This window comes from Gambusia affinis, linkage group LG18, assembly GCF_019740435.1.
Source record: "Gambusia affinis linkage group LG18, SWU_Gaff_1.0, whole genome shotgun sequence".
Taxonomy (NCBI): Eukaryota; Metazoa; Chordata; class Actinopteri; order Cyprinodontiformes; family Poeciliidae; genus Gambusia; species Gambusia affinis.
Window position 1 is genome coordinate 18,486,916 of NC_057885.1, and position 14,267 is coordinate 18,501,182.

General features: G+C 37.0%; 1 protein-coding gene and 2 non-coding genes across 9 annotated transcripts in view; 2 read left to right on the plus strand and 1 right to left on the minus strand.

The window, feature by feature from the left end:
- Window positions 1–14,267, minus strand: part of LOC122820181 (meiosis 1 associated protein) — a 42,331-nt gene that overhangs the window by 20,976 nt on the left and 7,088 nt on the right. For 5 of the 7 annotated variants that reach the window (XM_044097392.1, XM_044097395.1, XM_044097391.1 and 2 more), the window contains exons 2-4: window positions 13,715–13,978; window positions 13,440–13,637; window positions 11,411–11,576 (exon numbers count right to left, since the gene is read on the minus strand). In XM_044097392.1, coding sequence (XP_043953327.1) covers window positions 11,411–11,576; window positions 13,440–13,637; window positions 13,715–13,972 — 622 coding nt within the window. In that variant the 5' untranslated portion in view covers window positions 13,973–13,978. Of the gene's footprint in view, window positions 1–11,410; window positions 11,577–13,439; window positions 13,638–13,714; window positions 13,979–14,140; window positions 14,165–14,267 lie in introns of those variants that run through there. The other 2 variants (XM_044097396.1, XM_044097394.1) reach the window with 2 other exon arrangements.
- Window positions 7,509–7,580, plus strand: trnaa-ugc. Its single transcript has one exon. It is a non-coding gene; the product is annotated as a tRNA-Ala (tRNA).
- Window positions 12,809–12,880, plus strand: trnaa-cgc. The gene has a single exon. It is a non-coding gene; the product is annotated as a tRNA-Ala (tRNA).

Below are 14,267 nucleotides of genomic sequence, written 5' to 3' on the forward strand. Positions count from 1 at the left end.
CAAACCCCTAATCAGTACAAACTTCAAAATGTGCTTTAGCAGAAAAGATGTGCCGTCTGTGGAATTTCCCGCTGACATCAACATTCCCCCCTACAAAGACACTGACAACATCCACTGTGTCCTCGCTTGTCAGCTTGTCTGTGTAAATATTAATGATGAATGGCGCATTGATGCTGTTTGAGATGATGACAAATAAGACATTGATCATCTGGTCAGAAACGAGGGCCCTCGCCACACCAGCGGCTGTGTGACCTAATTGCTTCAGAGTCACTTCTGTTAAAGTGATGCGGTCGCAGTGAGCATTAATTCAGACAGACGGCTGAAAAGGACGTGAAGATGAGGGAAGAAAAAGCTCTTTCATCTGGCTGTCAAAGGAGAGGCAGAACAAGATATCATTCAGAGAGAGTTGAACAAGGGGACCTGCTTACAAATAATGCAAAGCTTTATCTGATTACTTAAAGGTAACATAATGCTCCAAGAGGTTTGAATTTTATTTATTTTTTTAACAAATCTCTGCAAGGTTTATTAGCCGTTTATAGAATCTCTCTCGTATTACATTCAAATCCTTCCAAAAATCGCATTTTGTTTAGCTTTGAAAATGTAAATTTAGGTTTAAAAAGATCTTTTAATTTTGCAAACACGTATTTTTTCCAGCTGGAAGTGGGTGGTGTAGCCAAGTCCTGAATTGAAATTAATAATCTCAAGCTCATGGTGAGCTCATTATCAAAAACAAACCATCAAATTAGCAGTGGAAACACGTAAAAAGCTGCTAAGCAAACATAAGAGGAATATCGTCACAATGTTCTCAAAATGTAGTCTTGTTGAAGCAGTTTGTCAGTAATATTGAGAGTCTCTTTTTAATTGAGTAGCTTGTATAGAAACTAACATAAAGGAGCCTGAATGCAGCTTCGGATGGATTACAATGGTGGTTCTTTCAACAAGCAATATTTCATATACAGCTCTGGTAAAAACTTAAGAACCCACTGCACTGAACCTCATAGAAAACCTCCTGGTTATTCCACTAAATATTGATTTCTGAAATATTCTTGAGTTCAAACATTAGTATTGCTGTTTCTAAATTAATATGAACTTGTTTTCTTCACATTATTTGAGGTCTGAAAGCATCTTTTTTTGTTGTTATTTTTGACCATTTCTCATTTTCTGCAAATAAATATTACATTTTTGCTTGGATTTTTGGAGACATGTTGTCAGTAGTTCATAGAATAAAAGAACAATGTTCAGTTTACTCAAACATAAACCAATAAAGAGTAAAATCAGAGAAACTGATCATTTTAAGTGGCCTCTTAATTTTGTCCAGGGCTATATTTACATATATTTATTTCTTGTTGAGTTTTTGATGTTTTAATGGTGATAATGAATAATTGTGAGAACTACAACACAGAAACACAGCAAATTTGTTATGAGTATTGAAAATTTTGAGTTTTATTATCGTACTGGATCCTCTTTTTCTCTCAAAGCTAGAAGAAAATTGGCATCAGCAACATTCTTACCACTCCTGGATTATAGAGACGTTTTATATATGAATACTTTTAGATGTGATTTCTAAGTTACTTTTCTGCTCTTAAAGTAAACTGTAAAATGTAATGTGAGATGAACTAGCTTAGCTTATCTGGTAAAAAATGAATTTCAAGGCAGAAAAGGACACAGAGACTAAGTGAGGACAGCTGTCTGCCTTCTTTGACGCACTTGGAAAAAGAAGATAGAAGTATGCTTGATATCAGGAAGCCACATGAAAGAGGAGTGAGTTACACAGAGGGAGCAGAGAGCGGTGAAAATTACAGAAAATACAGAAGCATGGAAAGTATTTTAATTTAACAGAGGAAATTAATCACTTCAGTTTTAATGAAACCACCGGATGTCTACAAACTCTACCTAGAAGAATCAACAAGAGATCACAGTGGATTGTATGTTAGTATTTGAGAGGTTGATATAAGTAAAACAAGGGGCTCAGCACAACTAAAAGAGAAGTTAGACAGAAGATTTGGACAAAGCGAGTTTCAATAACAATCCTGAAGAAAACAGAGGAACATTTTTCCTTCAGTTTTCCAAAACAATAAACCTCATAATACTTCAGATTTTTTTAATTTTTTGACATTTTGCCTCATAAATCTTAAAACCAAAAGACTATTTACGTGAGCTTGAAATAGACCGGCTCACGCAAATAGAGAATAGCAGGCAGACACTAAAGCTACACCTTCTGGATGTTTTATAGCTGTCAGTCTCTTTGAGAAACATTTTGGTTTGTCTCTGTACCAACCATCTGTCCCATCCCCAGTGTAAAGCAGGAACCGAATCGAAGCTGTTTCCTTTGCCAGCTGAACTACGACTGACACCTCACCATGTGTCAGACAGCCTCTCTTATCTCCTAAGCTATATTCTACTCTAATGTATATTTTCTTGTGTGCCAAGCAGAAAATATAAAAGACAAAACAGACTGACGGACAGCTGAAGCGTTGACACAGGTGAGAAGAGGACATGTGGATGTTCGTCATGACGCAGAGCAGCCAGCCAGTTTCAGTGACAGGCTGAAATCTGGTGCAAACAGAGACGCTGCTCTCCATCTGTGTGACCACCTGCTGTTCTGTTAATGCAGAGGTGTGAACAGCCTAACCTCGGCACTGACCGAATGTGCACGCAACAAATAATTTAATTACTGTTAGTGAGAAAAAAAACCCTTGTTCTCCCTGATATCTAGCCAAGCATACAGTAAGTGTGTTTGTGTGTGTGTATAAGCACGTCTGGGTAGGGATTTGCCTCTGTGCAACCACACACTGTGGCGAACTAGCTCACTGTGATAGAAAATTAACCAAATGAGAGTGAGAAGCCAATCCGAGGTAAATGTCTGCCGGTGTGCGGCTGCAAGAGCAGATGAAAGGGAAGCAGCTGGTTGAAAAGTGGAATTATGATTTAACACGGAGCTGGACAAAAGAACGGCGTTAATCAGCACCTCCCAGGAAGAGGATTCACTCAAGATGAAGTAAAAAGGTTCAAGTTTAGGAGTGGATTTAGCAAAGTCCCTTAAAGATGTTGGAACGCAGTAACCGTGACAACACATGATGACGCAAGTAATGATGTAAATATTCATTCATCAAATAGTGGGAACCAGCGTTAACCGACAGCAAAGTTGACAAGTGAAAAGCGCTTTTGATGGTGCAAGTGGATTTCCTATTAAAAAGTACTGAAAATGCAACAGTAGTTCACTCAATGTTTTATGATGACACCTATGCCAAAGGGCTTGTAGCTCAGTGGAGGAGTATAAGCTTTGCATGTACATCCTGCTTTAAAGCCCAGCATCGCCTGTCACCAAAAGTCTCACTTAATTCCTATTGATATATATTGGAGCCTAAAAACTCTGCTCATCCATCTTTAGTAGATGTCAAAAATGGTTAAAGAAAATCCCAAACAAACAATTTAGAAATTTTAAAACACTACAATAAACACATGGTATCGAGATGATAATGTTTCAGTGTTTCTTCCTTTATCCTACTCCAAAGCATTAGGATGTGGCAACATTGTAATGTTTAACACACACAAGAATTCAAGCATTTTTTCTCTCTTCAGTTAAGTTTAAAGGCAAGAAGAACATTTTCCACACTTGGGTTGTCAGATGCACTCTCAGTTAGGCTGCAGTTCCCACTAAAAACATCTCGTATTACCTTGTGCTGTGTACTTTTCAGAAAGGTTATAATTGTTATTATAATATATGTATATGTTATTTATTGTTGTGGTTTCTTGGTTTTGTTTTTTCTCTTTTCGCAGGTTTAGAGGCAGACTGTTAGGGTATTGACTCATGTTTCTTTCTCTCCTCTAATACAATCTCAGTCTTTCCCTTTAAACCTTTTCTCCATCTTTCTTCCTTTCTTTTTCGTCTCTGTGTCCATTATATTCTAAATAAACACAAACCAATTTCTAAAAAAGTTTATATATATATATCAAGTGAAGCAGCATGGCTAAAAGTGGAGCGTAGAATCTAATGATGGTGTATATAAAGTATTACTTTTTACAAGTTGTTATAGTGTTGTCCATTCTTGAGATCAAATCTGATACATCTAAATAAAAAGTTTAATAATTTGGATGACTCAAAACAACTAATCAATAAGAGAATCTTTCTTTCCTAAGACTGAACTATAAAATCTTATAGTTCAGCCTCTCTCTTATCTCCTAAGCTGTATTCTAGTTTAGGAGATAATTACATTAAACTCAGTTTGACCATGTAGCTTTAAAGTCTAAAGTGAACTGGATCTCTGACAACATGATTGTGATGTACTGGAATGAAATGGGTTGATTTGCTGTGAATTAGGATCAAACTGGATTCTTCAGAGTTGGATATAACTGATTGTATCTGTTAGTCTTCCAGGAGATAACACTCGTCAGCTCATTAAAATCGTATTGAATAGTCCACAGTAGCCCATTCACACATCAGCACTTGACATTCATGAGCTGACAAGCTAAAGTCTATCATGGATATTTGCATCCACGTATTTGACTCCTTCAGATAATGTCCGAATAATGTCAGGCAGGGTGCAATTTATGCTGTGACAATCAATGGGGGTGGGTAGAAGGAAGGATGCACATCTAAAAAAATGTGGAAGTAAATCTTCCTAAAACAGCTTTGTATTTCAGTAAACTGAAGTATTAAAAACAATATAATCTTTTGGTTGTTATGTCATCTAAATCTACAAAGTTCAACAAATAATAGGTCTTCAGAAAATAGATTTATATCAGCTTTTTTTTATTAGAAGTGTTTTTCTTGGCCTTCATACAAAGGAAACTATGTTCAACATCCATAAATTCCTAACTTTTCCCATTGTTTGAACCAGATCCTATGAATCTTATGCTATCTTGTCAGTGTAACATAATTCACCGAAACTACAACTGACATAAGATATAAAAAATATTAGCATTAATCTTCAGAGATTTTACAAAGTGGAGTTTGGGAACACTAGAGGTCATATGAAAATATACACATGTATTAATCTATTTGGGATTAGCTGATTGGTGAGCAATGGTAGAAAGGCTCAATGTTCCACAAATGTGTCTGACAACAGAACAGCATGTTTGGATTTGGTGTAGTCCTAAAACAAAGATTGTTTTAGGCTCGTATTTTCAACTAACCAGCATAAAACAAGAGAAATTTGGTTTGATTTATCTTCAGACAGTGAGGAAACTCTTTTTGCATTTTTATTCAGTGGATGTAAATACCTGGTTTCAACTATAAACAAGAAACTGCAATCTATCAGGACCACTTGTTTTTTCCCCCTTCATTTTGATGGTCAGTTTGAGCTTGAATAGACCATTTTCACCATGTGATTGGCCAATCTGCTTTGCTTTAACAAGCAATTGAACAAGTGTGCCAAGTAAAATGGTGTGTGACTGCATATTTTTCTATTATTTATGAAACAACCAATTCTCGCTTGTAATTTATTTTAAACATCAAGGACTTTCCAGTTTCAGACTAACAAAGTGACTTTGGGTTATAGGGAGTTTAATTTGAAATAAAATCTAAAACTAGATAATAAAATGAAGCACAATCAATCTAGGTTAAAACATTATGAATCTGTGGTAGTACAAGAGAGATAAAACAGATGAAAGGATAGAGGAAATTAAGATATTTTACCGCAAAATAAAAGAAAGGAGGGGGAGACGTAACGGAAAAGAACTATCCTGAAAAGACCCACAAAACGGGAGGAGGTGGAGAAGGAGAAAGTAATTAGACAGCTGGAGAAGAGAGAGGGAATCTGCCGTGGCTTGATGGAGAATTGTGCACGCTGTGAAGTGGGGTTTGATTGCAGAAAAAGTGAAAAATCATGAGAGAAAATTGCATTGGCTCAGACCACACTTTCATATGGCACTCTGACATCTCAGCACAGAGAGACAGAGAGGGGAAAATGTGGAAAAAGAGATAATCATGAGTCATGTATGGAGGACACCCATATGAGATAGAAAAAATATGCTAGAAGTGACTGTGAGTCAGTGCTGTGGGTTGAGAGGAGTGAAAATGAGAAGAAAGGGATGAAAGAGGGAGATGGAAAGGAAGGAGAGAGGATTAGAGGTGATATAATGTGCTAACAATCCGCTTCTATGGAGGGACACATCCAGGAATCGCCTAAAGAGTGCCAGCTTAAAATTTATCCAAGATGTGACTGCTTCTGCTTAACGCTAAGAGGTTTTAGGCAAAGCTTTCAAAGAAATACTATAAGTCCCCATGTTAATTGCTATAATAAAGTAGACGCATTAATGATTACCACTGCTTTCATAAAATGTGATTACCTTAATTTTAAATACAGTGCCAAAGTCCTTAGGATCAGCAATCCACACAAACTGCAGACATAAATGACAATTTTTCTTTGGTAAAGCATCAGGGTGAAATAGCACTCTGGATTTCATGATAATTTATTAATCATTTCCCCTAAGTTTACGAAATTTAATTGAGGGGAATATGGTCAGAAGATGAAGCTAAGGAAAATCTGTTTATAAAAAAGACTGAATGTCTTTATGGAATAAGTAAAACAAAAGAAAAGTTACTTTTCTGAAGTCATTAAAAGGCCACTTCAGTTGTGATCGTGGTATAGAAATTCTTGTTTTGTATATTTTGACAAAAATAGTCTGGTTTAAGTTACACTGCGGTGAAGTTGTTGCCCTTGTGGGATGTTACAGAAAAAAGCCAACAAGCCGATCACACTTCAAGGTGTGAATGGTTGTGAAACTCCCTGAGTAAAAGAATAAAGGCTGCAGTGTTGTTGTCTGATATGTGAAACCAGGGGAAATCTCTACGATTAGAAACCTTTATTTCATGGTAAATGTGTTTACTTTCCAACCTGTTACAAAAGATTGTGCTATTCTGTTGATATGTGAACAAGTTTGTGCCAGAAGAGCTATAATGTGTTGTTCCTTGTTTGTCTTGCATATTCACATCTGTTTTCACATTTTGTCACATTGCAAAAACAAGCTTTAATGTATTTCATTGGGATTTTATGTGATTTATAATGAAGTGAAAGGGAAATGATACAAGGTGTGACTATTCAAAATCTAAATAATTTAGTTCTGCAATTGTATGTAACTTTAACTACTCTGATGCATCTAAATAAAACCCGGTTCAAACCAACTTCAGAAGTTATCAAAGTGGTAAAAGAGTAAAAATAAATGCCATAATTCATCTGTCAGAACAAAAACACTTTGTAATCAATCAAATTACTGGTTTACAGAGATGGGACCCAGCACAGAGACCCTGCTTTGCTTGGACGACATCCTGCGTTTAATCCCCAGCTATAGACTACTGGGGTGGCTAAAAACTAAAATATTCAGAAATTTTCAAATATCTTAAAACAAAACAAAACAAAAAACCTTAAAAAACAGTAATCTGGTGCAAGCAGGCAGATATAAAATAAAGGGTAAGCAGTATAGCAATATTCTCACTTTCTTTTTTAATGTTGCCACCTACTGGCAGAGATAGGTATTAGGAAGTTATGACTGAGGTTTCTTCAGGAGGGGATGTAGCTCAGTGGTAGAGCGTGTGCTTTGCATGTATAAGGTCCTGGGTTCAATCCCCAGCATCTCCAACTCATTGACTAGAAAGTCAAAGTTTACCTGCAGCTATTAATTCACTACATGGATCTGCTGCTTATTTTAACCAAAAATTTAAATAAAGTTTATTCTGAACATGAACGTTGGATAAAACAGTTAAGAGTCGCAGCATTAAAGTTTTTATAAATGTTGTGACATACATTTTATAAACTCCAGCTCACTGATGTTGAAAAATCAAACAAATTAGGAAAAGGAGCAATTTATATAGGATTAAATGTCATTTCTAAATGCATGTGAACATATCTGAGCCGTTCTCTTCGAGTTCCTGTTGTCTGAGTGCTGACTGTTTACCTTCCAACTAAATCAAACAAGTTTATTCATGTGAGACTGATGGATGCATTGATGGAGAGCTGATCCACGAACAATACATAATGTAAAGATAACCCGCTATGAAGGCTGCGTAAATAGATCAAAGAGTGTGTTTTTAATTTGGATTAGGCACATTCATCTGTGGGCTAAATGTAAATGTAGCTGTTATAAACATTAAATGTATCTGACAGAGTGCTGATTTGGAAAAGCTGTTTTGAATAAGCATTTTTTCCAAATACAGTATGAGGAGGAGGAAGCAAGATTTAGTTAGCCTGCTGAAATGGATGAATTTCAGAACAATGATAAAATATGCTTACAATTTCTTCCTGTTTCTGCTTTACTGTCACAACCAAACGTTTCAGATCATGAAACGAATTATGATATATGACAAATATAACCTTAAACAAACACAAATGATTATTATCGTGAATTAAAAGAACTGCACAAAACACTTTGACTCTTATTTTAAAAAAACAACTGATCCCCTACTTGTAATAACTGGTTGTTGAAAACAATCACCAAACATGGAGAAACAGTATTTAATTTCACTGCCCCTCTAATCTGAAACAAACTTCCAGAAAACTGTGAAACTGTTGAAACACTGAGTTCCTTTAAATCAAATTGCCTCAAATTGCCTGTTGCTGACATGAACTATACAAACAAACCTGCGGCGGTAGAATTAGATTTTCTCAGGAAAACTTTTTCAGAAAACAAGATGAGCTTTCATTAGGTGTCAGAGTTCATAGCCTTATGGCTGGTCAGTATGCTTTTGCAGAAACTATCAATTCGACTGAAGCTATAATTAAAATATTAACAGGAAAAACAAAAACACCTCACAATGCATCAGGTCTCCTCCTAAATTGCTGTCTGCTATGGAGGAAAAGAAACCAACAATGATCTATGAAGCAAATCAGACTAGTGGTGATTTTAGATAATTGTTAAGACCAAAGATCTGCTTCCCCAAGAAAATTCAGCCTGGAATGAAACTCATTAATCATTTAAGCTTGCTCCTGTTCCCAAGGCCACAGTGCTCTCTGGAGGCAATCCGACAAAAGAAATTTATCACTGTTGTTGCCCCGGAAAGTGTTCCTGTCAGTGTGACGGCATTGCTGTGGATGTCCTCCAGCCCTGACAATGACTTGTGCAAAGATTCGTAACATCAACAATGGACCAGGATTTATAGTTTTTTTAGTCTGTAGTCAGGAATGCAGGCCTTCAAGGCTTCAAGACTTGCAGAATTTTTTTCATGCAGGATTTATTATTCCATTTTATGCTCTGCACTTCGTCTCAAATTAAAACTCACATTTTGTAATTAAGATTTATTGGCAATTTAAATAAATGTCACATGTTTTATCTTCTAAAAGATTCACCACACATTTTTAAAATGCCTTTTCTTTCCAGCTGGCGTCATTCTTGGGTTTTATCTGGGATGAATGTGACAATTCAGATTCCTTTTCAGAAGAAAAAGCTAACTACAAAATTTCCATAACTGACATCGTGATTCTAATTTTCACGCTAAAAGCAATAAATTAATCTTCTAAGTTTTTTTTTGTACATGCACAAGAAAAACAATCTTATTTAATTTATATAGTTCTCTTAAAATGTTCACATTTTTGTTCTTCATGGTTTTTACTTTTGGACGTCAGTCACTTGGTGAAAAATTCTGAGTTGATAATTTTTTGCAAACCATGGGCACTAAAAAGTATATTGTAATGTAATAAGTCAGCTTTTATTATATGTAGGTGAAAGAAAAGCTGCACTGTAAATTGTTTTAGAAAAGCCTGAGGGTAATTTTTTAAACCTTTTTCTAACTGATGTTTTAAAAACATAAATTCTTTTCTCTACTAGAAAATCTTGAAGAATGTCCGACCATCAGGTTGTGACCTGAAGGTCAAGCAAACTAGTTTCATATAGCTGGACAACAATGCAAAGAAAAAAACAGGCCCACCTCTGAATGGCTTAAAAAAAATTAGCACAAAGGTTTTGAAACATTTCTGAGGTAAAATTATTCTGCAAAGAAGAGTGGGAGAAATTCCTCTACAGCAGTGGTCCCCAACCACCGGGCCGCGGACCGGTACCGGTCCGTGGACCAATTGGTACCGGGCCGCGCAAGAAATAATTAAATATGTCCGTTCTATGTATTGAGTATGGAGGAGCTTTTATTTTGAAAATCGTACACCGGATGCCGAGGTTTGAGTCATGCGCCAGCTCACAACGCGCCCCGTTCGATCTTCACAACGCACGCACCCCCCCCCCCCCACCCCCCCCCCGGTCCGCAGGAAATTTACGAAGGCTTGGCCCGGTCCGCTGTACTAAAAAGGTTGGAGACCACTGCTCTACAGGGATGTAAGACAGTCACTGCCAGTTCCTCAAGAACTTGGTGCCAGTTGTTGGGAAGTCAAGGCAGGGTAAATGCAGAAATTATTAAATTTAATTTAATAACAAAAAAGATACCCAAATCAAATTGGTCTTTATGAATTGACTTCTATTTTATAATTCAGTTTTACCATGACTGCTTCTATCCTGCAAAAGGGACAGAAAACATAAGAGGTATCTATCAAATCTATAAATCTATCACTACAACCTTTAAACTTCTAACAGTGCATCTACAAGATACCTTATCAACAATCAAGAAAGAATATTTCCAATAAAGACATATATGTATGAGTGTATGTAGGTAGATGTGGTTTCAAACAAAATCCCAGCACCCACTCCAGAAAAAATAACTGTAAACTCCACTAAACCCAGAGTCCATCTCCATTTTCCACTTCAGTTATTTCAAATAAATTTGATTTATCTGACTGAGAAAAAGAACTCAGCAATTCTAATGTAAATATTCTGATACAATAAATAAAAATGTGGGTTTATTTAAGTCGTAGGAGAATTATGATTTGGGTTTTGCGTTGACTCTCTTGTGCTGTTGACGCTCCCAAACAACGCTGTTGCTAGTTATAGCAACAGAAAGGTTTAATGGCAAGAAGTGGGACAAAGGAATACCGATTTCTTTCAGATGTTATGTAAAAAGCAGCGATGGAGACAGCAAGTCTCCATCTCTGATCAAACTGTGTCAGGCAGGAAAAACATCACAACATCATTAGTGTGATGGTTATCATCACATAAAGTTTGGGACAAAACAAACTTCCTCATCTCAATGATTTCCTCATCTCATGATGCACTCAATTTCAAAATTCTGTTTTTACTTTTCCTTCCCTTGAAAATATTTCCAAGTCAGTAAAGCAGAACAGAAGAGTGATGGTTATGTGAAACAACAGGGAAATAATTGGACAGTACGAATATCTCACCAACTGTGATAATATCAGTTATGCTGAAACTGTAAAAACATTAGTAATGCAACATTATGAATGGGTTGAAACAGAATTGTGTGTGTGAATGGAAGAGGTTTAGACACATTTACAGCTAGCAGCACCAGCTAGCAACATTTAAACAACTCATCTTGCCTATTTTCAAGTTGAAAATCCTTCTTTATGCGTTTTACCTTCAGTCATTGTGGCTTCAGGTGAGTGGGAGTCCTGGCTCCAGTCATTCGTTCCAACAATCTGAACAACCAGAAGCCGCCTGAGTGGCACCAGGTCAGCTTCTTTCAGCCCGCTCTCCAACCGATGAATCAGGCTGCGCCCCGGCTGGCTGGTCACCACGGTAACCTGAGAAAACATGGAGACGAACCGATTAAAAGCAACGTACTTAGAAACAATTCAAACTAGATTTGTTGTGAAAACATTAAAACAAAAAAAGAAGAAACTCCAAATATAATTTTTTTCTTCTATTTAAAAAAAGAAAATCGTAAACATTTTACACTTAAATGCTGTAGTACTTGTGACATACCAAATGGTAACGATTCTGTCTACACCAACTGCATCAAAATTATTAAGATTATTATGAGTTTAAAGAAGTTAGTTATAGCTCATATATTTATTTAACACTGTTTACCTTTTTGCTCTCAGTGTTTGAAGTCAAACACTCTGGATATTGTTAGAGTTAGACACTTAAAAATGAACTCTACTAGATACTAAAGTAATGAATGTGAACTTCTGCAATTAAAGAAGAAAGCAAATAAAACTCCAAAACATCTTCATGCTAATTATTCCATTCCTGAAGAGAAAACATTTTTTGTTTTTTTGTCAGAAAATGAGAAATAGGTCATAAGTCTTTTTATACAAAACGAGTAAATATCTGGTTTCATCAAAACTTGTATTGTATGAGATTAGCAACAGGCGTGCAGACAATCATGCACAGGGTTATTAGGCCTCTGTTTCTGGTAATAGCAGCTATTCATATCGGCTGATGACAGGAACAGAACGTCCCAGTGTGTCATCCACAAACTCCTGATCCACAAACCGCTGTGTCTGGAGTCTGTAAAGCATTAAAGTTTAACAAGCACAGATGGGACTGGTTCATCTTTCAACTGACTTTTAACTCCACATTTAACAACTTGCAATTTTAGCAATTTATAAGAACATCTATACAAACATCATCACAATCAAGAGCTTTGAGTTTACTGAAATAAGCTGCGCTTCTAATGGTTTATTGATGCAGCGTGTTACAGGGCTTGATGAACGAGGATAATTTTACTCTATAGTTACAATGGTTTTGCCCGTTTACACCTCCGCAAATGTCTGGAAACAGCCAGTGTTTCCAGCCAGGTCGGTCAGTACGAATGTGAGCAGTTAACAACAGTCATCCCACTGTTGCCCAAAAAGCCACTTTCTTGCTATTTTTAGCACCTTTTCAGACAAAAATAAATAAATCAAAATGTCAAGCTTTTTAAAGGTTGGTGATCATCCGAAAGACTACAATCAGTGCACCGCTTGCAATTATTACATCATGTGGAAATTTCATTTGTATTGAAAGTGTTACATGCTCAGATAGCAAGAGTGGGGATGTAGCTCAGTGGTAGAGCGCATGCTTCGCATGTATGAGGTCCTGGGTTCAATCCCCAGCATCTCCAACTCCTTTTTCTCAGTAGTTATACGCCATCTTGAAACACAAATCACGACCTGCAGAATTGGATTGAAAAATAAAAGTCTGAAACTAAATGTAGTTTAATTCAAGACGATGAAAATCTATCTACAAGTTTGTCAAAACAAAATTGAGGAAAGAGAAACCTCTTCCTTTCCTCAATTTTGTGGGATAAAATCAGTTTCACTTCCAGTCCTTATCAAAGAAGGGTAAGAAAAAAAACAGCATGATGTTGAGCTGGAGCAAAATGTTTTTCAGACAGAGCGACATCTTTGGCCTTCAGGACAGAGCCGACAGTTCCAGCTCTAAAAGTTAAGTTCAACAAAGTTTCTTTCTAAGATTTTTCTAAGTCTTTTTTGTTGAACTTGTGACTTTTCCAAAAGTATGATTCATTGACTGGTTTTCCTCCGCTGATCTGAGAAATTAAAGCTAGCCAGCAGTACACTCAGAGTTCAATAAATCCTCTGCAAAAACTTTGCTAGACACCTGGCCTTTTCCAGACAGTCTCCAGTTCAGAGGAAAAAAAGACTAAAAGAGCCTTTATGTACCTCCACAGATGCGTTGCTGCAGGCCTGGTTGCCTGTGCTGGTGTGTCTGATATACTGCTTAAACTGCTGCAGACTGTCCAACACCGCCTGTCGGAGCAGATCGCCTCCTTTGGCTGCACTTTTGATGCAACTTTCACCTGGAATAGACCTCAGCTCCTCGACGCAGGAATGCAGCCTGGCTAAATTTCCACGAACCTGCTGTAAAGAGAAAACAGCCAGATTGAGTGCGAATGGAGAGAGAGGCATGAAAACATGCTTTTGTGATGTTCGCTAACCACAAATGGCAGCAGACATTCCTGCTGCCTGCTGATGGCGTAGAGGCTGAGTAGGGGTATCCTGCAGGGTCCATCCAGGCTGCAGGCCAGCGACAGGAAGTTATCCAGGGCATCACAAACCACAGAGCAAGTGTCTGACCAACCGGGGGGCAATGCCTCCACAATCAGGACCCTTGCTGCTTGACGGGGAAACAAGGAAGACCAAAAGACCAAACTCCCCGTACTGGAAGAACTGGGTTGCCTCTTCCTGTTGTCCATGGGCTACTGAAAGACAATGTACACAACACACCAAAAAATGTGACAAAAATATAATAATATATCATCTTAACCAGACTGCAAGGATAATATATGTGCATTTAAGGAGAGCATTTAAACTGCATAAAGAATAGCAGGAATATAATTCGTTTTTGTCCAAAGCATGGTTACATTTATTGCAATAGTTGACAAAGAGTAGTTATGTATTCAAGTTTCACGTTTGTTTCATCATGTTGCCTTAAATATGTCCCTGAGTCTCTATGACAACATTTGCTTGTTAGAGTTTAAACATAAACAA